This window comes from Medicago truncatula, chromosome 2, assembly GCF_003473485.1.
Source record: "Medicago truncatula cultivar Jemalong A17 chromosome 2, MtrunA17r5.0-ANR, whole genome shotgun sequence".
Taxonomy (NCBI): Eukaryota; Viridiplantae; Streptophyta; class Magnoliopsida; order Fabales; family Fabaceae; genus Medicago; species Medicago truncatula.
The window spans coordinates 32690634-32716735 of NC_053043.1; the positions used below are offsets into that span (position 1 = coordinate 32690634).

Genomic DNA, 26102 nt, shown 5'->3' on the forward strand with positions numbered 1-26102 from the left:
AAGAACCACTTTTAAAAGAGGAATTGACTCCTGTCAACCACTTTCTCAATATCTTCAACCCAATGAAGCTTGGATACGTAGTACGAGTGCAAGTACGATATAATACAGATACGTGGATATACGAAATTTTTAAATTTTAGGATATATACGATACAATTAAGATAAGTTAACAAATATTTATACTAAAATTTATATGCATGTAAAATATTTGAGGAAAAAAGGCAGAACAACAACAACAACAACAACAAACAAAACTAGATCTATGTGTGAAGCAGAACCACAAACATAATCAAAACAACCAAGATACAAAAGTAGAGAAAACTAACTCACCAATATTTGTGTACCCAATTTAGAAAAATTTGTCCTACATCTAGGAGAGAGCAGCTCTCCAATTCACTATGAAAATAGTGATACAAAAATGTTACAGGAAATTAAATTTAAAGCTCACAAAGTACAAACCCTAATTTCTACACATATTTCAAGTCACTTGAACCCAAAATGAATCCTAATAGAAAACAATAAAGAAAGCTTTTTGGTCCGTGTTCTTATGAGATCTCACTACATAAGGTCTTTGTGAATGTGTTTCCCAACCCAAGAATCTCTCCCAAAGACACTCAATCCTTAGCTTTTTTTACCCTAAAATTTCCCTCTTTTCCTTACCAATATTCTCTCTCTTGAAGCCACCTTAAAAAAAAAAAAATGAAGAATAAAGACTTATATAGTACTCAGACACTGAAAACATCGGAACACGATTTACTTGAATCGTGCCCAGATTTGGAGCTCGTACATAATATAAAACTAAACTTGAACCAAAATCAGGCGAAAACATCAAACTACTTCTCCTATCGTACCAAGATTTCTGACAAACCTTCAACATCAGTATTGAGTTATTTTTCAACATGATGCAAAATGAAGTCTAATGGTTTTGGGGTTAAGACAGAGAGAATATTATTAAGGAGAGTTACCCGATTTGATTAAAATATTATTAAGGAAATCTAAAGATTGGAGGCTACCAAACTTAAGCTAATTGTATTTCAAAGTAACCATAAACCTGTACGTCGTATATACAAATTTTCATATGATAAGATTGTCCACATTCATTTTTATCCTTCCTTTTTACATGATTGTATTATAATGAAAACCATGGTCCAGGAGCATGCAGCTTTAGTACAATAGCTTGCACATGATGAGCCAATACGTATAAGGTTCTATATACCTTTGTTCCCTTTTGCATGGAATGCTAGCTAGGTATCTAATTATGAAATAACACACTATATGACATCATAAAATACATGCAGATATTGTTATTTTTTATATAAAAAATCATGTGAGTTGGCTTTCAATGCTTTCAGAGAGAAATTTATATATTACTCGCATAAACCCCTACCATAGTCACATATGAACAAAATAATTCGAATTTTGGTTATTATAAGATCAAAGATAAATTCATACCGACTGAACCCCAAGCGATATATACAATATGTTATTTCTTAAACAATACATACAATCAATTATATTATAATGATGAAAGACATATATAACATATGTTATATGATTAATTAATAATTATGGCAGCATAGATTATTTATATGGACGGTTTAGTGGACCCACAGAAGCTTTTGATAGGGACACTGTTTTTTGTTAGTTTATGAGCAGACAAAAGCAGAGAAGCTTCTTATCCTCTCCCTCTAGGTTTTCACACAACAACTTACACATAGAATCTCTTCAAAAGCCAAAGTATTATATCCCCTTTTACACTTTAGCCCTTCATTTTTCCCCATAATTACACTTTAACCCTTCATTTAGTAATATAATATACCAAAAATTCAGGGGCAAATTGTACATTCTTTGATCACAACAGTGGCCTATTTAGTTCAATGTTACTCAAGTTGTTTTAGTTCATATCCCTATTTCCAAATTCTCTCTCACTCTCTCTAAATCTCTCTCTCTCTCTCTACAATTAATTCATCAAAAGTTTGCAATGGCTCCAATGACTCTACCACCAGGATTCAGGTTCCACCCTACAGATGAAGAACTTGTTGCTTACTACTTAGAAAGAAAAATAACAGGAAGAACTATAGAGCTTGATATCATTGCAGAAGTTGATCTCTATAAATGTGAACCTTGGGATTTACCAGGTACATTTCTTACAATAATATATAATCATCTCTTGCATTCATATTTTTATTTTATATAATTCAGCCATCATATATATATTTAATTAAGATCATAACAAGCATTAATTATTTGCAGAAAGATCATTTCTTCCTAGCAAGGATATGGAGTGGTATTTTTATAGTCCAAGAGATAGAAAGTATCCAAATGGGTCAAGAACAAATAGGGCAACAAGAGGTGGATATTGGAAAGCAACTGGAAAAGATAGGGCAGTAAACTCTCAAAAGAAACAAGTTGGAATGAAGAAGACACTTGTTTATTACAAAGGTAGAGCACCTCATGGGATTAGAACCAATTGGGTTATGCATGAATATCGACTTATTGAATCACATCCTGGTGCTTCTCTCTCCTCTTTGAAGGTAAATATTAAGATTTATGTAAACTTTGGTTTTTTAACGGCAAATATTAGTAATTAGTTGTTAGTAATATTGGTGAAAGAATTTGAAATTCGCATGAACTTATTTCTCTCGTTAATAGTATTTTGTTCTTCTATTAATCTTCTCTTTTTAAGAAGGAATATGTTAGCTTGGTAATTTTTAGGCTTTATTTTGTATAAATATCATTTAAGAAATAACTAAATAGAATTAGGGTTTTGAAGAAAATTGATAATATTATGAAACAAATAAAGCAGGGAAGCAGTTGATTTTGGTTGTTAGGTTGCTGTATACAAACAGTAGAGGAATGATTCTTTTTTCTTTCTTTATCTATCTTTTAAAGTTTTATGTATAACATTTGAATGTGTTGTCCCCTTCTAATTAGGTGTTAATGTTAATTTTTTTTTTTTACTTAAGAGTTTATGTCAGTTTTGAGAATGTCTTGTTTTGATGAAAATAGCGTTTGGTATTTGAGATTAAGTATCTATTCTCTTAATTTTATCTATCATTTTTTGCTTCTTCAAAAAATTGAATTTTTTCATTGATGGAACCCTACTAAAAAACAATTCATGAGATAAACCATTGTTTAGTGCTTGCTTTAATCCAAAGTTTGTATATCACTGATCCATATAGGATTATTTTTTGAGATTGATCAGCTTATGTTGTTATGATTATATCACATAATCAAATAGGACCGGAATCATGTTTGAACCTTGTTCTACAAGGATGCACATGCCTACACTAGTCACTATATATGTTCCTTTATTTTCTTTTTCTTTATATGACTTGCAAACTTTAATTTTTCTTTTATCATCTTTTAAAAAAATAGCTTATGATCAAAATGTTGTGATGAAAAATTCAGATCCGTGTACGTAGTAATACTATTAACCCTTTTCTTTTTCCAATCTTGCTATACATTTGCTTTATATTTTCTTACTTTTTTCTTGCATTGCATCCAATATCACAGTGTTTAATTTTAATACACTCTCAATGTAAAAAGTTTTAAGATGTCAACAAATTACAAACAATCATTAATAGGACTTTAAAATAGTTATAATTAAAGACAAACATTTTTTAGCCTACATGAATTACTACAAATAAATTGCTTTTGACCACACAAATAAATGTACCATTAAAAGCTAAGTAATGTTATGAAAAAATTTCAGGATTCATATTCATTGTGTCGAATTTTCAAGAAAACAATTCAAATTCCAACAAAAACTAATGAAGAAGAACAAGTTAAGGATACAAAAAAGGAAATGACGGTCTTTGAAGAGCAAGTGCAAGGGGAAGACTCAAGTGGTGGCACTGAGATTTCAAGAGAAATAATGCAAACTATGGATGAAAAAATTCTTAATCATGATGAACATCCAAAATTTCTATGTGATGCTTCTTCATCTGATGTCACTCAAGGAACATGTACACCAACAGAGACATGTAATAATATAATGACAGAGGATATTCATGCACAATTTGCTTATGATGAAGAAAATAGTTCAGCTATTTCTTATCCAATGGGAATAAGCTACCCCTCAAATTTATTTCAGGTAACATTTTTTATACTGTTACTGAATTAGTTTATTAACATTATTTAACTTTAATCAAAACAATCTTAAAAATCATATATACATTGATTGTGATTGTTTGGTAGCATAAAAATTACATTAGGTGTAAACAAATTAAATTATTGATTAAATACTTCAATAATTTTATGAAAAAAATACTTTAATTTCATAAACTTCATGATTGTTTGATTTTGTATTGTAGTAATATTCACGTAGATGTGTCATGAATCTATTAGATTGGTAGGGGACATATGAAAAAGCAAAAGTGGGGTCATAGAATGATCATTATTATATTGATCTGCTTGGTATATTAACTTTTCCTTTTTCTCCATGTTTGTAGCATTTATGCTCATGATGACTTCCTTTGCCTACCCTGCATTTACAGCCCTATTATGTACTAATAAAATTTAGGGCTTCATTATCACACCTCAAATGTTAGAATTTAAATCACTTCTTGTTCTTACTTCACACATTTGCATCTACTTGAACATTTATAAAAATGTTGAAATGCCAAAGAAAATTAGAGAGAGTTGTCTCTATATTTTATGGCGAAATTTAACATATTTTAATAGTATATGTCTTGGTAATTTTACATGTAAATTTTTGGATTTTATTAATGGCCCACATAGCTTATTTTTGAGTTTCTCTTTTGATCTTAAAGTGATGAAAGTTGGAAGTATGATGAAGTTCATAATCTTTTTATAAAGCTCACTTCTAAAATTCACTTGGACTGACTCTAATTTAGCTTTTCTTCACCATTCCCTATAATTTCTTTTGACTGACTATATACTCAAAACGTTTTCCAAAGTAAAGATCTCTTTACTCCCATTTTTCCTCACGGTTTGTTAGGTTTCAAAGACTAAAGCATATACACATACCAAACCACTAAGATACATCTTTAGCTTTAATCACATTCTTTTTTATCAATAATGTTTTGATCATTTCCAATTTTAGCAAAAGCTATAGTGATGTAACAACTATTTCAACCATCTTTATAATATTTATTGAATTCATGCGAGCAATATATGCATTTGATTGGGGACTTCAACAAGTTCAAATTTTCTCTTACACCCTCAAATCAAGTACATCACTTTTTAATCTTTTCAATTTAAACCTAAAGCCTCTACAATAGAAATAACCCTACTCTTTTTTTGCCACTTGCACTGTTCCCAAGAGTAACTTTAGTTCCAATTAGCTAGGCATTAGTTATACATGCATATGTCTTCATATAGTTCATATATTTCAATAAGGACATTATAATTTCTTTTTAAAGAGCTAGAAAAAAATTCAACATAAATTTGGTGACTAGATAATTAGTCATATATAATTATAATATTAAAGAAAAGCTTGCATTAGTCTTATATAATTTTTCTGTCACTAATTTTTTGTCATTGAATTTTTATTTTTTCTAGTAGTGTGTATCATGATATTTAATAATTAATATAGTATTTTTTTTAAATGATGCAGGATATAGAAATACCTATGTATGGGTTCTATAATCAATTCCCGCAAACACCTTTAATGATGGAAGATTTCTCACAAATGGAGACAAAATCAATAATGAAGCCTGATATATCTCAAGACTGCTTTTTGTATGACAAATACAGAGACTGTATGAATGGAACACTAGAAGAAATCATCTCTTTATGTTCCTCTCAAGATCATTCTGTGGCTTTTCCTATGCCATAGAATGATTATTATACTAACATAAATGCATGACTCATACTATAGTATATCATATCATTAATATTCATTTGACACAAACATTTGTGTTGGCTAAAATAACCACACAAATGGTTTTTTTTTTTCTTTTTCTTTTTTCAGCCGCATAGTAGAGGCTACTACACATATGGTGTACTGAAAAGATAGTAGAATATGCTGGCCAAGGAGGCTAGCTAGCTGGCATAGTTTTCTTTTTGTTTTGTTTGTGTTATTTTTTTTCTTTTTCATAGAGGTTTTTTTATATTTTGTTACAATGTTATATAATCTTGTATGTTGGTGTTCAAATGTTTTGTCTTCTATGGAAGCAAATGGATATGGGGATTATTCATTTACAATTGTTCTTCTTTATGCACTTCAATATTTGTAGGGAGAAAAATCAAGCAATTCAAGAAATTTAGCAACACATCCAATGATCTTTGGAATAAACAAGGTTACGAAAATCGAGATTTTTTTTCAAATCGAAAGGGGATAACAAAATCCAAATTTGTAAATTCGTAATCCACATATACACACAAAATTGTAACTTCACATGTAAACACGCACAAGCATAAAATTAAAATTATAAAAACAAAATAACTTGTAAATTTTAAATACTTTAAACTAAATTAATAAGTCATAATCATCATCCCTCTCCTTCAAAAAAAAAATGTCATAATCATCATCCTGCAAATTCATAAAAACCAAGTAATGAGTTCATAAAGTAACTCAAAATCTAAAAGACTCGAAATATCATGTTCATAAGTACTCAAAAAACCAATAATCCTTCAAAATCGTGTAAAAATCTGCAATTTTGCTGCGATTTCACAATTTCCTGCGATTTTGATGCGATCTTATCACGAATTTGCAAGTTTTTCGATTCTACAATCAATTTGGAACGATGAAGGTGAGTAAAATCACAAAATTGTAGGTACGAGATTTTGATCGTGATTTTGATAATAATGGGATTACACATACATACAAATACAACAATGAAAAACTAGACCACCCAGATTTGTTACATGATTTGACACGAACAAGCTGTAACTGTAAGAAATGTATCACTCAATATGTTACATTAATTTGATTTACAAGAGCTATACAACCAATAATGAATGTTGAAGTGATTGCTAATGAATGCAACCATTTTATTTGCTAATGATAGTTAATGAATGAAATCATTTTTATTTGCTAATTGATTGGTAATGAATGCATTGTCTAACATGCTCTACGATTGGAGTGTTATTGGAAACGCCAAACTTGTTTTGTAAGTATTGATGACGAGATTTAGAGTGTGGTTTTGTAAGACAACTTACTAGCTCATCAGTGATGCTGAGTTGTTAAACTTTGATCTTTTCATCATTGTTGTACCAGATCACATACTAATTGCATGTCAATGGATGGATATGTGCTTCATGCAAGTGTTGTATACTTGATTTTGAGCGAGATATGTAGCACTTAGATTATCGGTAGAAATGAGAGGTGTTGCAGCTAACTAAGTGATAATCAAGTAGTAGTGTTAGCTAAAAATCTATATTCTGCCTTTGTAGAGGACCTTGCTATTGATCATTGTTTGAAAAACCTCCACAAGATGAGATTAGAGGCAAAGTAGACAAGGTGAAATAATGTTGAGGTGTAATGATATTTATTTACTGTATAATCAACACCACTGTATGTTAAAAGTGAAGACTATGAACTGAGCTAGTTTGTTGGAAAAATTAAATATTATGGATATATATGAAGACTTCATATTGGTGTTGTAATAGAAGGTGGCAAAATTATCATCTTTTCTTCAAGGTGCTTAAGGTGTTTTGAATATTTTTTTTTTTTTTTTTGATAAAGCTAGAAATTCAATATAAAAGTCAGGAGATGTCTGAACCTCAAACAAGATAACATCTAAAAACAATTAAACCGATCAAAACAAACCAAAACCAAACCCCCCAAATCCAAATCAGGAGGGAGGGAAACAATCAAGACATATGAAATCTAGTAAATGGCATCCCTAATCTATCTCTAGAGAGAAAATTCAGGAGGAAAGGAGGTGCAGATGGCCACCATTGAGTGGAATGCCAAGAGAGTGCCTGTCAATTTTTGCTAGGGTGAAGATTAAGCCTCTTCCAAGACCAAGAAGGAATAGATGTAAAATGCATCAGAGGCTCATCAAGAAACAAGATTCCTCCACACTTGGATTTTTATCCATTTGCATATCCAGTTCAGTGGGATTAGATTCCTTATCATTTGTTGTAGAATCCACTATGCCCTGCGCAGTGTCTAAATCTAAAACGTCAAAGGTGTTATGAAGTGTTAGATTCTCTCCATTTTTCTGTACATTACCATGATCCTGGTTCCCATCATTAGTAAGTGCATCAGCAATGTTATTCTTGTCCATCTCACCTTCCTCAACATCAATAGCAGTGACATTATGAACCTCAAGCTCCTCATTGTGTTCAAAGATCTGTACACTCTCCAGCCAGTTTGCCAGCAACATTCACAGGTTTTTTCCAAGGCACAACAGGTTTGGTTCTAGCATAATCAGATTGAGGTTTCTTATGAGCAATAGCAGGGACTTAAGTTGTGTTAGATGCACTCAATTTGGAGCAACTTTGGATAGAGTGCCTTAACATCTTGCAATGTGCACAAAACAAAGGATATTTTTCATATTGAATTGAAATGGATAAAGCATGGTCTTCCCTTTCTACCACCACAGATTCAAACAAGTTCTCAGACAAATCCACATCTTTCAAGACTCTAGCAAAAATACCAAAACGTCTATGTTGTGTAGCTTCATCAATGGATAAAGGTGTGCCCAAACCTGAAGCTATTTCAAACAAAGTCTGTTTTTCCCAGTATTCTTGAGGTAGGTTCAGAAATCTTACCCAAATTTGTGCATGAATTTGTGATTGAGCTTGAGGTGCAAAATCCTTTGACCAACAGTAAAAGTGCATCAACCAAGGCTTGAGATTAACGGTTCCAAGGGCCCAAATTTGACGCATGTCTTCCACTGAATTGAAATTGAGCTCGAAGAAACCCTTTCCAAGCGGAATCAAATTCCAATTTTTCAATTGAGGCCATTGATTGCTGAGTTTTGCTTTCTAGGCTTGAGTTGTTAATGGCGCATCCCCTTTACGTAGGATTAGCCTTCAATGGAGGTGTATTTTACACGCTTCCAGATTCGTAAGCAGCTCGAGGAATTTTCACACGCACCGTACTTCCCATAACCACCTTGGGAGGTAGCTGAGCAAGGAAGGATTCACCATAAACTTCACCGGAGAGAATTTGAGCAAAAGATTTACCTGATACCATTGGTTTCACCGGTGAGTTCACTTGCTTTTCCATCGTCGAATCCATAGCAGCTATGAACGGCCACAGGCACACCATTGAAATGAATCAAAGAGACTTCGCCGAAAAATGAACCTCGTCAATTGCAATAGTTCCAAAGAGTGTGGAAACGGAGGAGAAGAGAATTACCAGCTCTGGAGGGTAGAGATGATGAATCAGCCACCGTAGAAGGGTGTGAAATGACCATGAAAACTGAAGGAAAGAGGTGATCGGAGCAATGCCGGAGCTTGGCTGGAGAAAGATGAGGTTGCCGAAAAAAACGGTTACAGGTCACATTTCTAGAGAGAGAGAGTTTTAGAAAATCCATTAGTTGCCGGAAATAGTGGAGGCATTGAGCAATCCTGTCGTATTTCTTTGTACTACTACACTCTTATGGTGTTTTGAATATGCTTGTGGTGTTGCTTTACAAATAGATTTAGATCTATGTTATTGTTGTTGTTGCTTGATGCTACTTTACTCATTGATTATCACTTTCTTTGCTCCACACATCTTTGTTTGATTGGTGTGATTTTGTCCGAATTAACAACAGATATATATGAAAGACTTCATATGGTGTTGTGATAGAAGGTGGCAAAATTAGTCTTTTTTCTCTTAGGATTCATTGTGAGTGTGGGTGACTTAAAAAACAGGTAGAAGTTAAGTCTTGTTCTTTGTGAGCTTTTAAGGTAATTTCTTGTTACCCCTTTGTATCACTTTCATTATAGTGGATTGGAGAGCTGCTCTCTCCCCCATAGTAGGTCATATTGGACCAAACTTGGTTACCAGTCTTGTGTGTTTGTTTTCATTATTGCTCTCTTATCTTTAGTTGATTTGAATATGTTTATGGTATTGCTTTACACATAGATTTAGAACTATTTTGTTGTTATTGTTACTTGAGGCTACTTTACTCATTGATTACCATTTAAATTCCTTTGCTACACACATCTTTGTTTCATTGGTGTGATTTTAAGGTATACATAAATGATTGTTTTATTAGATTCCTTTAAGTTTTAGTCTAGCATATTTTCATCATTGCGAATGAATAAACATTTTCTCTTTAGGAGTTTTCTGTTCTGCTGAATTTTTCTTTTCTCTTTAGTTACAGGTATCAAAATCATTTGGACATTACATGGCCTTTATTGGGTAACTTGTAAATACACCGCCCAAATTCCTTGAGGATTATATCAAAGAGCTTCTCAATTAAAATATGCTTGAATCAGATATTTGTAATTGGTTTGGTGTGTTTCATGCCCTGTGGCTAGAGATCATGTTATCAAGCTAAACATCTCAGATTCATCATCAAAGTGGTTTCATCACCTTGATGAACTAATTTCATATGTTTACTTAAAAGATTGTGTCACAGTTTTTAGAAAACTGTAGAATATAACCAATCAAGTTAATTTATTTTATGAAATCTTTGAACCGTTTAAAGACCATCACATATTTTCCTCGCTGGTACTAAACTCAAACTTTTTAGGTTGTTTTCATTCTCTACTTTAATGAGTTAGCTACTTGTACTTGGTATGCATGAGTTGTAATCCTATTTATTGTTTATAAATATTAGCAACACAGTTAATGCATTATCAAAACTTGGTAATATTTTACAATATTAGTTAGATGGTCAAACATGCCAATTGCCAACTATGTGGAAAAGACATAGGGTGTTGTTATTTGAGTTATTAATGTGTAGGAAGTCTTATGAGTGAGTGTTGTTATTGTTGAACAAGAGTTTAACATGATCCTTGTGTTGTCTTTGTTCATCTCTACAGAGGTGTTTGATTTTATCATGCTTTTCCTTTTCGATTGGTTTCTATATTTGATCACTATTTGAGTAGCTTGTATGTTCTGTTGTGTGGTAATTGTGAATCTATATGATGTTTTTTGTGCTTAGGATATGGTAGGATTGGTTTTACTCTCTTGGAATATAACAATTCAGAGGAAGTCCTTCCTCCGTTCCTCTGTTCAGAAATTAACAACACTTAAATCAATAGGATTTTGTTGCTTGGTTCATCTTTAGTAAAGGTAAATTTTGCTCCATCTTTATATCTCAATTTTTTAGTGATTGTTGGATTTGGTTAAATTATTTATACCTCAAATTTACTTTTATTTTGTTTTTGTTCTCACATTTCTTTTAAATACTTGCAGCTAGAAGACTTTTGTTGTTTCCAGAGAAGCTATGAAAAAGCCAAGAAGATATTTGTTGCATTATCTTGCTTAGATCCCCTCATGGCTAATTTTTATTTTGTTGGTGGAAAAAGTGATTATTACTAGGTTTATTTAGGATATCTTATTTCATTGCAATCTTATCCAAATAGTTGATCTAAATTTTGATGAAAATGTAGTATTTTGATTTGCTTGGATCATGTAAAAACAATTATGTAATCTCTAGATTCAATGTGGTGGATTAACTCTTATTGATAATCCACTTTTTCTAATCTATTATAATTATAGTAACATTTTTTGGTAGATTCACAATTTTTTAGTCTGGATAATTTTGCGACACTTTTTACAACTTCTTAAAAATTATAAATGTAATATTTTTTTTAGTGTTACCGGTGATACAAAAAGTGTTACAATAAGGTAACATTTTACGACACATTTTGAATTTTACAGAATACTATAAAATGTTACCGAAGCTCTTTAGTGACATGGGCGTTACAATTGTACAAGTGTCACTAATTTTAATTAGTGACATTTTTCTTGATTTAGTAACAATTTAAATTATTACTAGATGTCAATTATATTGCTGTGGTAATTCAGAATTGGGACACTCTAGTATGAATTTTACTCTCAGGTCTTGGAAATATTACTATAAATCCTATTTTTATTTGTTTTATTATCCTATCATACACACAATCCAACTATTCTACATGATTTAAATATGGAGATTTTTGTATGTTCAGGGACTAAGACTTCACGATGAGGAAATTTGTAGAGTGTGCAGCTTAGACACACAGAATTTATAAACCATAGAAAGCTTTGCTTGGTTATTCTGGGCCTAGATCACACACTGCTAAATACCACTCCCCTTCATCATTTGAGCCCCAGAAGAAATGCATTTAAAAATCTATACAGATTCTCTAGAAAGTATATGCCACCGAATGCACCATTTTATAAAAGTTTTACTTGATGCATTTCCCCATCTCTGCTATTTTTATCAAGTACAAATTCATCTATTTTTTAATTGTAACTTTATCTTATTATTAGTGAACAAGAGACCTCTGTATTCAGCATAATGTGTGCTAGTTCTACTGTGTTGTCTTTAGATAATCCTTTACTGAAATGGAATCGAAGAACTTATATTCCATATAATCTTACAGTTGCGTTTGTTAAATGCTTTTGGAAAGGTTGCAACATGCTTTATGCATTTTGCATGTCTTTGATTCTATTATGAAAATTTTCTGAAAAAACATCTGTTCATGAACTTTTGTTACTAAAAGACAGATATCATTGTATTATTCTGCAATTGCAAGTACCAACCTGCACATCATCACATAGAACATCATAAGTTATATATAGAGTAGATTCATGTCCTCAAAATTACATCTCCTCCTCCGATATCATGAGAAGTAGAATTAGGGCATTTCAAACTCATTTATATAGAGTAAATTCATCTCCTAAAAATAGCACCATCCTCATGAGTGAATTTCCTTACAACTCTTTCTTGATTGTCTGGGTTTTTATGGCTTTTTATATATGCTACCTTCCTGAACTTTTATATGATGAAACAATAGATCTCGCCAGAGTCCTTGTGAGCTTAACTCAGTTGGTAGGGATAATGCATAATATATGCAAGGTCTGGGGTTCGAACCCAGGACACCACCAAAAAAATAGATATTGCCAGAGGTAGCCTCTTCGTATTGGATATGCAAAGAATGAACAAGTTGAGGCCCTTCGTCCGTACATTTCTTAAAGAAGCAAGTGAAGTGTTTGAAATGTACATCTACACCATGGGTATTCGGCAGTATTCACTAGAGATGGCCAAGCTGCTTGATCCTCAAGTGGAATACTTCAAAGATAAGGTGATTTATTGAGATGATGGGACTGAAATGAAGCAGAAGGATCTGAATGTTGTGTTGGGGACAAAAAGTGTAATAATAATTCTTGATGATAAAAAAAAAGGTGAGTGCACTGCTAGTTTCTGATTGGTTTTTTCTGAATTATCTAATTGGAATGGTTCGTGATAGTTAATCTATGAGGATGAAAATCTCAAAACATTTTTCTTTTTACCTATATGAATTAACAAACTAAACACAATTGTATAATATGAATCAAAGAACGCTATAATCATATGTTGCGGGAGATAGATATTCAAGCACTCTTAGTTCCTACAAACATCAAATGCAAATGTAAAACTAATTTATTACAGCTTCATAATCATTGGAAGCGTCATTGCAAAGTAAATTGATTTGGAACCGAGATATTAATGCACCTCTTTTCAACACTCATTTTCCTGTTTAATAAAATTGATGTAGGTCCTACCACTTTTGGAAGGTGTCTCACGTTAAGTAGTGGAACCTACATGAGTTTTATCGAATAAGAGCGCAAGTGCTAAAATAAAGTGTTGCTAGCATTCTTCGTTGGTTAGAGCAAGTAATGAACCATTCCTCTAAAGTTTATTCTCTAAATACCCAGCTCATAGTTTCAAATGTGCTAAAGATCTATCCACTTAATTAATGATTCAGAAGTCACTACCTTTTATTGAAAATGTTGCTAACAAATGTTGTAGGTATGGCAGAAGCACAAAGATAATCTGACCACTTTTTCAATTAAAGTTGCCAGGAAGTTGACCTCAATTTCAAATTCTGAAAGTGCTAAGACTGATCAACTCAAATTCTTCGATGTATATCTCATACGTCGCTGATAAAAAGTCTGTTGTATTTGATATATTGCTAAAACTGTGTGGTGGGAATTTGTTGGAACTTCAAGGAGACCTTGTCGATCAAGACATGAGGCAGATAGCTAGTTATCTTGTTGATAGTTATCTTTCTTCTAGTTCATGCATTTTGATAATTAGAAATATAAGTTAATTTGTGATCCTAGTGAGATATTTCGATAACGTTATATCACTCTTGCAATCAATTCATGTTTTCCATGTTTTGTCATCACTTCGAGGTGAAGTCCTAAGCGGATGTGTGATCGTTTTCAGCTGTGCTTTTCATGGTCATGACTTACGAAAACTCAGGAAGATAGCAGAGCGGTTAGGAGCTACTCATTTAACAGAACTTAGGCCCACTGTGACACATGTAGTTGCTAATGCGTTTGTAACTAAGGAGTCTATGTGAGCAGTGAACGAAAATATGTTTTTGGTTAATCGTCGATGGATAGAGGCTTCAAATTTCTTTTTGCAAAAGTAGCCAGATAGTTTCAGAAGACGTATTCTGAATGTTTGAATATTGGTGTTCTTTTGCAACAGTTGCGGTGATAATCCATAACAAACCTGTGTGTATATTTTCACATATTCCTTACATTTTTTTTTTCTGTATACAGTATTGGTATTTTTTGTTGTTCTCTAAAGTTTAGGTCAGGATTATACTAGTATACGATTAAATTGAGTTTTTAGATTCTTTTTTGATCCAAAGTTATTATCAATAGAAATGATGAGGTTAAGGAATGCAAGATTTTGCTTATTCTATTGCTTTCCTCACCTAATTACTTCAATTATAGTTACATTTTGTTGTTTGTGATTTCTATCTTTGTGCTTGCTTTTGCTCTGCATTTTCTTGTAAGAATATCACTACTACTTACTCAAAGTTCCATGAGCAAATTGTACTGTAGCCTCTATACTTTAAACTTTATGTCTAAACATGATTTCATTAACCTTCCCCACTTGAACAGTTGAACCTCCCTATCTTTTCCTCAAGAATGTTTATTAAGAGATATCTAGTTCATTATGATGCAATATCCATCCATTCTGTCATGGCTAATGTTAATATCATCACCATGTCGTGCACCATTTCCGAAGGAATGCAGAATCTGAAAGCAAAGTTCCACAAACCCATCTGCTGCTTGATCAACGTATTCTGATAATCTTCTCCAATGGCCTGCTTCCATCCAGTCCTCACGCGCTTTGTGTCAACCAAAAAAGGCATGGAAATCATTTTCATATGTGCCATCACAGTAGGGAAAATAGACCTAACAGTCCACACCCTTTGTCTGCAATCTTGTTCTAGTCGGGAGACACCCTATTGTAACAACTAACAAACCAGGCCAATTACCAGGTACTCGGAATTCTGAATTAGCAAGGAGTGTCTTTAAAGCAAAGTGATTAACTGACTTAACTGTGTAATTGCCTCTGTTATTAAATTTCCATATTCTTGTTTTCAATGCCTAGGTGTAGTGCTGCAGTATTTTCCATATCTTGTGATTAACTAATTTCTTTTCATATTTCCAAGCTCTTTGGAGCACTCCTCAATATCTCTCTTTATGGACTGCAATCTTTCCTCTTCTTCTTGTCTTTTCTTTTTGAATTCTTCAAATAATTTTTCTACCAAATCAAATTCTTTCTTCGGGGAAGAAAGTGACTTATCGGCAGATTTACCAACCGGCATTGCAAGTCTCGTCGACAAAGGAGTATCGTCTTTATCTTTACGTTGATTATCATATGGTGACACTTTTGATTTCTTAACACAAGTCTTATAGCAGTATATATTACACCTCTTCTTAACAGGAACATCACGGTTTCTACCTCTTTTTTTATTTTTATAAGGTCTGCATAGTTGCCAAAAGAAGAGATACACATCCCATTACAAAAGAAGGTGTACAATGGTATAATTTCATTTAATTTGCCAACTGTATAATATATGATATATCACCAAAAGAGTATAAAAATGATATGTCATATGTCACTTATATAAAAGATAAAATCAGACACATAAGATCAAATTAGATGAAAGTTATTTTATATTTAAAAAACTAAGTACAAATTTCAGGTTGAAACCTAACAAAATACAAAGAAGAAAAAAAAAAGCAAAAACCAGCATCACAGTTATACCCACGGTGGGACACCTAACATATAATTCCGTTCAAACTCCTCTCTCTCCTCTTTGGAGAGACCTTTGACACGATCACCAAATTTGTAGGAGAGGTTTAAGCTACCCCTGGATTTGTGAGAGGGTTTTTTCCTAACCTGGTAACTGAGTTGGTGGCCAGCAGCAGCAGGGTTATCAAGAAGTTCCTTGAGAGGGATATAGACGGCGCCGATTGTGGTATTCCATGGGAGGTATTTGTTACAGGAGACGAGTTTGACTTTGAGAAAGATGTGAAGAAGATTTCCTTCTTAGACTTGGCTGGGTTTTGATGATAAAAACTCACATCACAAAAGAAGAAAACATATGGAGGCACAAGATGAAGATTATGATTAAAGATTAGTGCCTAGACTTCTTGGTTATACTCTTTGTAAGTATGACATTTATCTTTTCATTTATCATTCTTAAATTATGGAACAACTTAGAATGCTCAGAAAATAATTACAAACATTTTTCTAAGTTCCTCATATGAAGCAATGCCTAATTAAAATTTCTTGAAAAGTGATTTTGCAAGAAAATATTTTTTCGCTAGAAAAATATAATTGATTATGGATATGAAATCATTAGTTATGCCAAATAATATTTGCTTCAAAATGTTTCAAAATATAATGGCATATTTGATTTAATGCATAATGGATTATGAGGCCAAATCATGTTGCATATCTTTTGACTTAAATAATTTTTATGTTTTTGGTAAGTCATTTGATCAATGTTTGTTCCACCTTGATGTTGTCCTAAAATGGTGAACCGAAACTAACCTTATTTTAAATTGGGAAAATTCGATTTCATGGTAAGTGACATGATAGTTTTGGGGCACAAAATAAGCGCAAAAGGCATCTAGGTGGACCAAGCAAAGATTGAGGTTATAGAGAAACTTCCCCCTCCTGTGATTGTAAAAGGAGTTAGGAGTTTCTTGGGGCATGCTAGTTTTTATCGGCGCTTTATCAAAGACTTCTTAAAAATAGCTAAGCCCCTTTGTAACCTTTTACTAAAGGAAAATGACTTCAATTTCGATTCTGAATGTTTAGATTATTTTTCTTTGATTAAAATCAAGTTAGTGACTGCGCCAGTAATCATTTCTCCAAATTGGGATATCCCATTTGAACTTATGTGTAATGCAAGTTCTAGGCTAACGCAAGGAGAAATTTTTCCATTCAATTTACTATGCAAGCAAGGTTTTGAATGAAAATTAAATTAATTATTCCACAACTGAAAAATGAGTTTGACTTAGGTTTGACTTAGGTTTTGAAGAAATCTAAATGAGTTTGACTCACAAGCTGGATCGAGTTTATGGATTTAGAGAGCTTTTGCCGTTCGATGGTGAAGCTTCGACAAGCAAGCAAGATATCGAAGAGAAGTTGGTGTCGGATTTAACAAGCCAAGCAGCAGATACTATCGAAGAGATGTCATTTGAAATTCAAAAGATGTCTAAAGTAGTTATTAGCGGTTATGTTCGACATTTTCTGTATAGGCAATTGCTTAGTATAAATAAGATTTTTTCAATCACACACAAAACTTACACACTCAAACTATCAACACTTAAGCAGAAACGAGTAAACAAGTTGCAAATGTATGAATCTATGTACCAATTTACATTCATTTATGCAATTTAAGTTTTTCCTTTAAATTCCTTCCAATTTACTTATTCTTTCTAGCAATTTACTTCAACGGATTCCACGCGTGTTTGATTCTGACGGTTACATTCATATTTTGCATCAAGAACATTCGTACTTTCTAGAAAACATAAACACAATATACCCTTAGATTTACCGATTGATCTCCAAAGAAAACTATTTTGAGAAACCAGCGTTTGTTTACCAAAAACCAAGGTAAATAGCAACTCTAAAATATTTGTTGACAAAGGGGGATTCAAAACCTCGATTTTTGAGGTGGATCTTGTTTCTACAAGAGTTTGATCTTGAAATCACAGACAAGAAGGGAGTTGAGAATGTGGTAGAAGATCACCTCTCTAGGTTGGAAAATAAGGAGGTGACAGAGAAAGAAAAATCCATTGTGGTAGAGTTCCCATATGAGAAGTTGTTTGCAGTGGGAGAAAGGTCATGGTTTGTCGATATGGCCAACTTTAAGGCCGGGAACTTGATTCCCGATGATCTGGACTGGCAATAGAGGAATAAGCTCTTTAAGGATGCCAACCACTACTTATGGGATGATCCTGTTCCATTTAAGGTAAGCACTGACAATTTGATTAGACGTTGTGTTGCGAGTGAGGAGGCCAAAAATATAATGTGGCACTTCCATAACTCAGCTTATGGGGGCCACCATAGTGGTGAAAGAACCACTGCAAATGATTTGCAAAGCAGATTTTGCTGGCCAACTCTTTTCAAGGACTACCAAGACTTCGTGAGGCAGTGTGATAAGTGCCAGAGAACAGGTAACATATCTAAGAGCAATAAGATGCCCCAAAACGGAATTCATGAAATTGAACCATTTGATTGTTGGGGCGTTGACTTCATGGGACCTTTCCCATCCTCTTACTCTTATTTGCATATTCTAGTTTGTGTTGATTATATAACCAAGTGGGTTGAAGCAATATTGTGTGTTGCTAATGATTCCAACATTATGGTGAACTTTTTAAAGAAGCATAATTTCACTAGGATTGAAACCCCTAGAGTTTTGATCAATGATGGGGGGAAGCATTTCTGCAATAAATATCTTAAGAATGTTTTTAAAAAATATGATGTCAAACACAAAGTTGCAACCCTTTATCACACTCAAACAAGTGGACAAAATTAGGTTTCAAACCGTCAGCTTAAGTAGATTTTAGAGAAAACAGTTATGTCAAATAGGAAGGATTGGTCTATGAAGTTAGACGATGCACTGTGGACATATAGAACAACTTTTAAGACTCGCAAAGGGCTCTCACCCTATCAGCTGGTCTATGAGAAAAAAGTTAAAACCAAAAACTTGTTTTTTTATTAAATCTATACTATATATAAAGAAAATATGATATTTTGGGCTGGCTTTTCCTCCTTCCAATTATACCGTTAAACAAATTTGACTATAATTTTTCTCATTTCAATTATATCATTAAGCAAATTTGACCATAAGAATGTTATTTTGTTAGTGTTGTTCAAAACGATAAGAATTTATATTATAGTTGTTATATTTTTTTGAGAAATATTTTATTTGTTATATTGTTGGTGTCAATGAAAAAAAAAAATAAACCATAAGCATGCCTGTTACAAAATAAAAGTGAAAAATATATATTATCTATACATATAACTGAAGTAGATAAAATAGTCACAAGGAAGGGGGGTTTGAATTGTGACCCTTTAAAAATTAATCCTGCCACTTAAAAGTTATTCTCAAGTTGATAACTTGGAATGGTTAAGTTAACAGACAGACTTCAGAACGTTCTGAAGTATTAGTGTAAACACAATTTGAATAATTAAATGTGTTTGTGTGTGTTGTGTTTACTGTAAGTAAATAGTAAAGAGAAGAGAAGAAGAACACACAGAAATTTATAGTGGTTCACCCAATGTGGGTTAGTCCACTCCTCACAATCTTGTGAGATTTTCCACTATGATGCTTGAGATAACTTCTCAAATCCTGCACCTTACAACCTTGTTCACCTGAACAATTACAACAACTGTATTCTCTTAGCCTCAGCAGGCTTACACCTTTCTTGCTAAGTTACCCACTTAGACTTTACACCTTTCTTCTCAAACTAACACTTTAGTACCCCTAAAGCTAGATGAGACTTTCTTTACAATTTGTATGGAGGTTGAATGATATAGATCAGACAAGAGAAGAATGGAGGTTGAAATTTATCTTTGAAAAGATAAGAGAGATATTGATTTACACTTTTGAAGACTTCTTGGAATCTTTGTGATGATCAATATTTTTGCTAAAGCTTTAAACACTCTTGTGTTGTTTTCTTGTATGCTTTGCAAAGGTGTGTTGTATGATGCGGTCTTGATCTCTATTTATAGAGTTCTTGAGCCTTTGTAGCCGTTGGAGAGTGACCACTGGTCTTATGCCACGTGTTCTGGGACCCACCAACTTTAACTTGAAATTCTGGGCAAACTGAGATACTTCAGAATGTTGTTGAATACTTCAGAATGTTGTTGTGTTCTTCATGATCTTCATCTGAGTTCATGTGGATGAACGGCCAGATATGCATCTGGGTTTTTGCAGATGAATGTATCATGAATTTCTGGGTTATACTTGAAGATTGTTCTTGGACATACTTCAGAATGTTCCTGTAGCAGATCTTCTTTGAAATCTGTCTTGGAACGCGTGCAGGATATCATAAAGTGGTGCTGTCACTTCACTTCCATGCTTTAGGGGATTTGGTTTACTTTGTACAGTACCAACTCCCTTATGTGTCGAGATCTTGATGAATCAGATCTGATCTTGCTTTTGACTTTGCCTCTTGCTTTCCAACTGCTGTACTGTTCACGTCAGAAAAAGCATGGAGCAGGAACGAACATTCTGAACTCAGGGGACTTCAGAATGTTTCTTTTGTTTTACTTAGGATGATTTGTAAGACTTGTAATTAATGTAATCAAATCCTAATAGTGAAACATCTATGAAGTGCAGCATGGAAAACATCTAGGATGATATTCTTAATGGAATATTCCTAATGTTTTGTACTTCAATTGTTCATAGTCTTAAATGAACATTGAAGATGCCCTTTTTGACTTTAATCAAATAAATGCTTTTATTCCTTGATTGATCTCAGTCATGTACTTTTCTGGGCTTTCATTTAAGTCACGTGAACCTTGCATGTTCTTCATTTAGTTCATGAGTTTCTGGGCTTGGTTCTTGATGTTCATCATGAACAACCTTCTGAACTCTGTCCAACCTTCTGAACTCTTTTTAACTTTCTGAACTCTGACTGAGTTCTTAAGTCTTTATGTCTTTTGATTCTTTGTATCTTGGTATAAATTTACACTTGTTCCTGTCTTAGTTAACCACTCAAGAGCACAAGTTAAATACCAACAAATTAATCAAAGTCCATTAATTCCTTAATCATCAAGGTTTGTTATCTTTAAAATAAATTAGGGATTTTGCCTCAACAATCTCCCCCTTTTTGATGATGACAAACCTATGATTTAGGATTATGGATTTTTGATTATATATATGAGAAGTTTCAGAGCTAAAAATATATTTTTATGCTCCCCCTCATTTTTATAATTCATGCAGTGAGTTTTTTTTTAAAAGCTTTATAAAGCTCCCCCTCACTTTTATAATTCAAGGCATAAATAAAACATGCACATTTGAACCAAATTCATTTTCATTCATTGATTGTTAAAACATTCAGTACAAGTACATGACTTATATGGTTCAAAAACAAAAAAGGAATTATAAATGCATATGTGATCAAGCAAAAAAAAAGGAATGAAGTTTTAAGAACTTCTCCAACAAGATTTGATCACTGACCTACTTAGGGCCTAAACCTAGAAACTTAAAGACATAATTATCCTAAAGCTTCTCCCCTTTTTGTCATCTGCAAAAAGATAAGGAGGTACAAGACACAGAGAACTAAGGGGTGGAATCCCCAGAGTCAGAGGAGGGCTCAGAGTCAAATACACTAGGATCTTCAAAAATAGGAGGGTCAAGAGCCAGACCAGGAGCATGAACATCAATGGTCCACTTAGCTAGCACGCAGGCAATCTTATGAGTTTTGGTGGAGACCCTAAGTGCCCTGGCAGCCATTTTCTCAGCTTTGGATATTTTGGTGGAGGGAGCAGGAGCAGATGTTTCAACCTTGTCCTTAGAAGGACCATCTTTGGTAACAAACGTATCCAGAGATTCAAAAAGGTCAGGAATGTTAGGCAGCTTGCTAGTGGTTTTGTTTGTGATTGGAGAAGGCAATACACTTGGAGTGAGCAGAGGAGAAACAAAGAATTTTCCAACTTCTGATTCCATGGTAGAAGTGGAGAAATTCAGATTTTGATTTTGAGGGGTTTGTTGAGCCATGAGGTGAACTTCATCAGAGGGAAGTGATCCTGATGCTTGAGGAATAGGATCAGCTGACATCTCATTCTCTTGAGGCAAGCTAGGTTCAGCAGATGCATTTGTCTGAACATTCTGAACTGTGATTGCAGGATTTTCTTGAAGTTCCTGAATCATTTCGTGAGCTTCCTGAAGCACTTCCTCATTGTTTTCAGGCTGTGCATCTTGGTACACATTCACATCTGAGCTTGGATCTTCCACATTTAGATCAAAGCCAGTTTGATTTTCAGCTTGCTCAAACTCTTGAGGCTCCATTTCATCATGTCCATCACTCATTCTTTGAGAGACAAGAATTTCAGCCACATCTTGCATGTCTTGATCATTTTCCTGAGATCCTTCTTCCACAGCATAAGCAACTTCTTGAGCAGTTTGCTCAGTATTTTCTTCAACTTCATTAACTTTCTGAAGTTGTTCAGTAGGAGGAGTATCAACATTCTGAACTTCAGCAGCAGCAGTTGAGTCAACATTCTGAAGTTCCTCTTCAGAGATTGCAGCAACTTGGGGTTCATCTTGAGTTGGTTCTTCTTCTGTTTCCTGAGAGACATCTTCTTCTTCTTCTTGCATCTTGTCTTGACCAGCAACATCTTCTTCTTTCTCAGACTCTTCAACATTCTGATCTTCTGCATTTTGCTGAAGGATTTCCTTTGCATTTTCAGCAATATCTTGGAAAAGATTTATATCAGAGGGTTCACCATCCTTTGGTGGGGAATCAGCCATTTCATCATCAGACTCTTCTTTTTCAGGAGAGTTTTCTTCCTCTTGTCTTTGAATGCTTGAAAGATTCCTGACTTTTTCAAGCTTTCTCTTCTTACTTGGCTTCTTAACATTCTGAACTGAGTGTCTTTTGACAGAGCTAGTTGTTTGAGAAGACACAGGAGTAGGCATGCTGGAGGTGGTTATGTGGAGTTGAGCTAGAGTTTTTGATGTGAATCTCATGAAGGAGTAATCACCGTCTTCTCCTTCAAGATTAACCTTAGCAGATCTTAGTATGGAAGTGATATGCATACCATAAGCAAGGGCAGCATTTGATTGTTTGGGGTTCAAACATGAATCAGTCATGTGTTGAAGAATGATGTAACAGAGGTTCAACCTTTTCTTTGTGATCATATGATACATGATACACAAATCTGTATCAGTGACTACTTCAAAAGTGCCACTTCTAGGAAGCAGAGTGTGTCTAATCATATTGTGAAGGATTTTAGGAACATCTTTCAGATTTGTGGAATTGAAAGGGAGGTCAGGTTTGGTGTACTCAACTATGAGTTTGTTACGACTGACTTTCATCTCATGAAACCAGGAAGGAAAGAAAAGTTCATTACCTTCATTTGGAATTCTTAAAGCTTTTGAAAGAAAATCCTTGGTGATTTTGATTTCAACGCCTTTGACAGTGGAGATGAGGATCTTTTCTTTCTTCTTTTCTTTGATTTTCATTGAGCTGTAGAACTCTCTCACCAGATTCTCAAAGGTGAGATCTTGAAGTGACACAAAACAAGACCAATCCTGAGAATCAGTGTATTCTCGTAGATTCCAGTTTTTCTTCTTTAGATCTGCAAAGTCAAAGTATTTTGCTTTGCTCACTGGTCTCTGAGATTGTTTAGCTTCCTTCTCAGCTTTCCTTAAAGATGCAATAAGTTTGACATCTTTTCCCTTGCCATGCTTCTTGGGTGGAGTTGTTTCTTTCTCTTCTTCCTCTTCTGATGAGTCCTTCTCAGAAGTTTCAGATGCAGGAGGGGTTTCAATCACTTGAGTCTTTCCTTTCTTCTTCTTAGACTCAGCCTTTGAAGTTTTTATGAACTCAGAGAGAGTTTCATCACCATCATCTTTTTCTAATGAGTCTGTGAGGTCAATATGAGAAATTGTTTTGGTTTTGGAAGTTGAGGATCCAGACCTAAGTCTTGAGGATTTTCTTGTTGCCTTAGGTTTGATAGCTTTCTTTGGATTGGATGGTTTAGTGGTTTTGGTGATTGGGATAATTTCATCAGGGAGTACGGTATGAACAGGAGTTTCGTTCAGAGGGGATGAGTTTGATTCATCAACAGCGGTTTGGAATGATGATTCAGATTGATCAATGGGTGTTGAATCATCTTCAGATGGTGGACAAGTTGTTTTGGTTCGTGCCATTGAAGAACCTTAAGCAAAAACAGAGTTTTGAAAAAAAAATGGAGAGAGAAAAGAGATAAAGTGAAATTAGAAGTGTGAGAGGTTTAGTAGAGAGTGATGATTAGTGTTATAGAGAAGACGTGAGAGAGTGGGAAAGAGAAGTGAGTAGTTGGAGACAGTTTTATGGGGAAAGAAAATAAAAACTGTAAAGATGGAAAGAGAAAGTAAAGTAGCCGTTGAAGAGGGAAGATGAAGAGATGGTTTGGACAGTTTTCACTGTCTAGTAGTTATTATCCAGGCTTAAAACTTCTTTTTGAGACAGCATTAAATGCTTAGAGATATGGAAGGATTACTTTTAAATAATCATTTTAAAAATGAATTATTTAAATTGTTCAAAAGGACAGTTCTGAACATTTTTATCAGATGCGAACATTCTGAACTTGTGTGAACATTCTGAACTTTTGCAAACATTCTGAACTTTGTTTGAACTTTCTGATAAGAATCAGATAGCATCAAGGGGGTTGGTTTATGGCCCTTAGTGCTTCAGTAATCAACTTTTGTTGGGATTTTTCATGATTAACAATTTTTCTTTAATAAAATTGAATCTATCCTCAACCAATGGTTTTGTAAAAATGTCAGCTAATTGATTTTCTGTATCAACAAAGCTTAATGCAATATCCTTTTTCTGAACATGGTCTCTAATGAAATGATGTTTAATTTCAATGTGTTTAGACCTAGAATGCTGAATTGGATTTTTAGAAAGATTTATAGCACTTGTGTTATCACACATAATAGGAACATTTGTGTACCTTAGTGAATAATCTTCCATTTGATTTCTGATCCATAAGACTTGAGAGCAACAATTTGCTGCAGATACATACTCAGCTTCAGTTGTGGAGAGTGCAATGGTGTTTTGCTTTCTGCAAGACCATCCAATCAATGCTTGTCCCAAGAATTGACAGGTGCCACTTGTACTCTTCCTCTCAACTTTGTCTCCAGCGTAATCAGCATCACAATAAGCTACAAGATCAAAACTAGAACCTTTTCTATACCAAAGGCCAAGATCAGTAGTACCTACTAGATATCTAAAAATCCTTTTAACTGCAGTTAAGTGGGATTCTTTTGCACAAGTTTGAAATCTAGCACATAAACCTACTGCAAACACTATGTCAGGTCTGCTAGCAGTTAAATACAATAATGATCCTATCATGCCTCTATATTCTTTTTCAGAAATAGATTTTCCACTCTCATCCCTATCTAAACTTGAAGATGGATGCATGGGGGTGACCATGATTTTTGCCTCATTCATTTTGTATTTCTTAAGGATGTCTTTGACATACTTTTCTTGACTTATAAAAATTCCATTTGGATGTTGCTTGATTTGTAATCCAAGGAAAAAACCAAGTTCACCCATCATGCTCATCTCAAATTCACTTTGCATGAGATTGGAAAAGTCTTCACACATTTTTATTTTTGTAGCACCAAAAATAATATCATCTACATAAACTTGGACAATCAGTAAGTCTGAGTTATGAGTTTTTCTAAAAAGTGTGGTATCTATTTTTCCTCTTGAAAAACCATTTTCAATCAAGAATGTGCTAAGTCTATCATACCAAGCTCTAGGAGCTTGCTTAAGACCATAAAGTGCTTTAGTTAGTTTAAAAACATGATTTGGGTTCTCTTTATTTATGAAGCCAGGAGGTTGACTTACATAAACTTCTTCATTTAGAAAACCATTTAGAAATGCACTTTTCACATCCATTTGAAAAAGTTTAATACTTTTATGTGCAGCATACGCAAGAAGTATTCTAATGGCTTCTAACCTTGCTACTGGTGCAAAAGTCTCATCATAGTCAATACCT

At 33.7% G+C, this 26102-nt stretch overlaps 2 protein-coding genes across 2 annotated transcripts; one reads left to right on the forward strand and one right to left on the reverse strand.

Moving 5' to 3' along the window:
• The first annotated feature begins 1921 nt into the window (after positions 1-1921).
• LOC11441739 (NAC domain-containing protein 96) lies at positions 1922-6151 on the forward strand. Its single transcript, XM_003595904.4, has 4 exons — positions 1922-2138; positions 2254-2534; positions 3716-4096; positions 5582-6151. Exons 1-4 carry the CDS (start codon positions 1982-1984, stop codon positions 5801-5803), a joined length of 1041 nt encoding a protein of 346 aa, XP_003595952.1. The 5' UTR covers positions 1922-1981; the 3' UTR covers positions 5804-6151.
• A 15515-nt stretch (positions 6152-21666) lies between these two features.
• Positions 21667-24261, reverse strand: LOC11446010 (uncharacterized protein DDB_G0290301). The gene has a single exon (XM_003595908.2). The coding sequence runs from the start codon at positions 24259-24261 to the stop codon at positions 21667-21669; it is 2595 nt and encodes an 864-aa protein (XP_003595956.2).
• Between the last annotated feature and the right edge of the window lie 1841 nt (positions 24262-26102).

Excerpts from the sequence above, each read along its gene's own strand:
- LOC11441739 (XM_003595904.4), top strand. The coding sequence starts at position 1,982 with ATGGCTCCAATGACTCTACCACCAGGATTCAGGTTCCACCCTACAGAT. Across the intron at positions 2,535-3,715 it reads CTTCTCTCTCCTCTTTGAAG|GATTCATATTCATTGTGTCG; the intron begins GTAAATATTAAG and ends AAAAAATTTCAG. Across the intron at positions 4,097-5,581 it reads ACCCCTCAAATTTATTTCAG|GATATAGAAATACCTATGTA; the intron begins GTAACATTTTTT and ends TAAATGATGCAG.
- LOC11446010 (XM_003595908.2), bottom strand. The coding sequence starts at position 24,261 with ATGGCACGAACCAAAACAACTTGTCCACCATCTGAAGATGATTCAACA.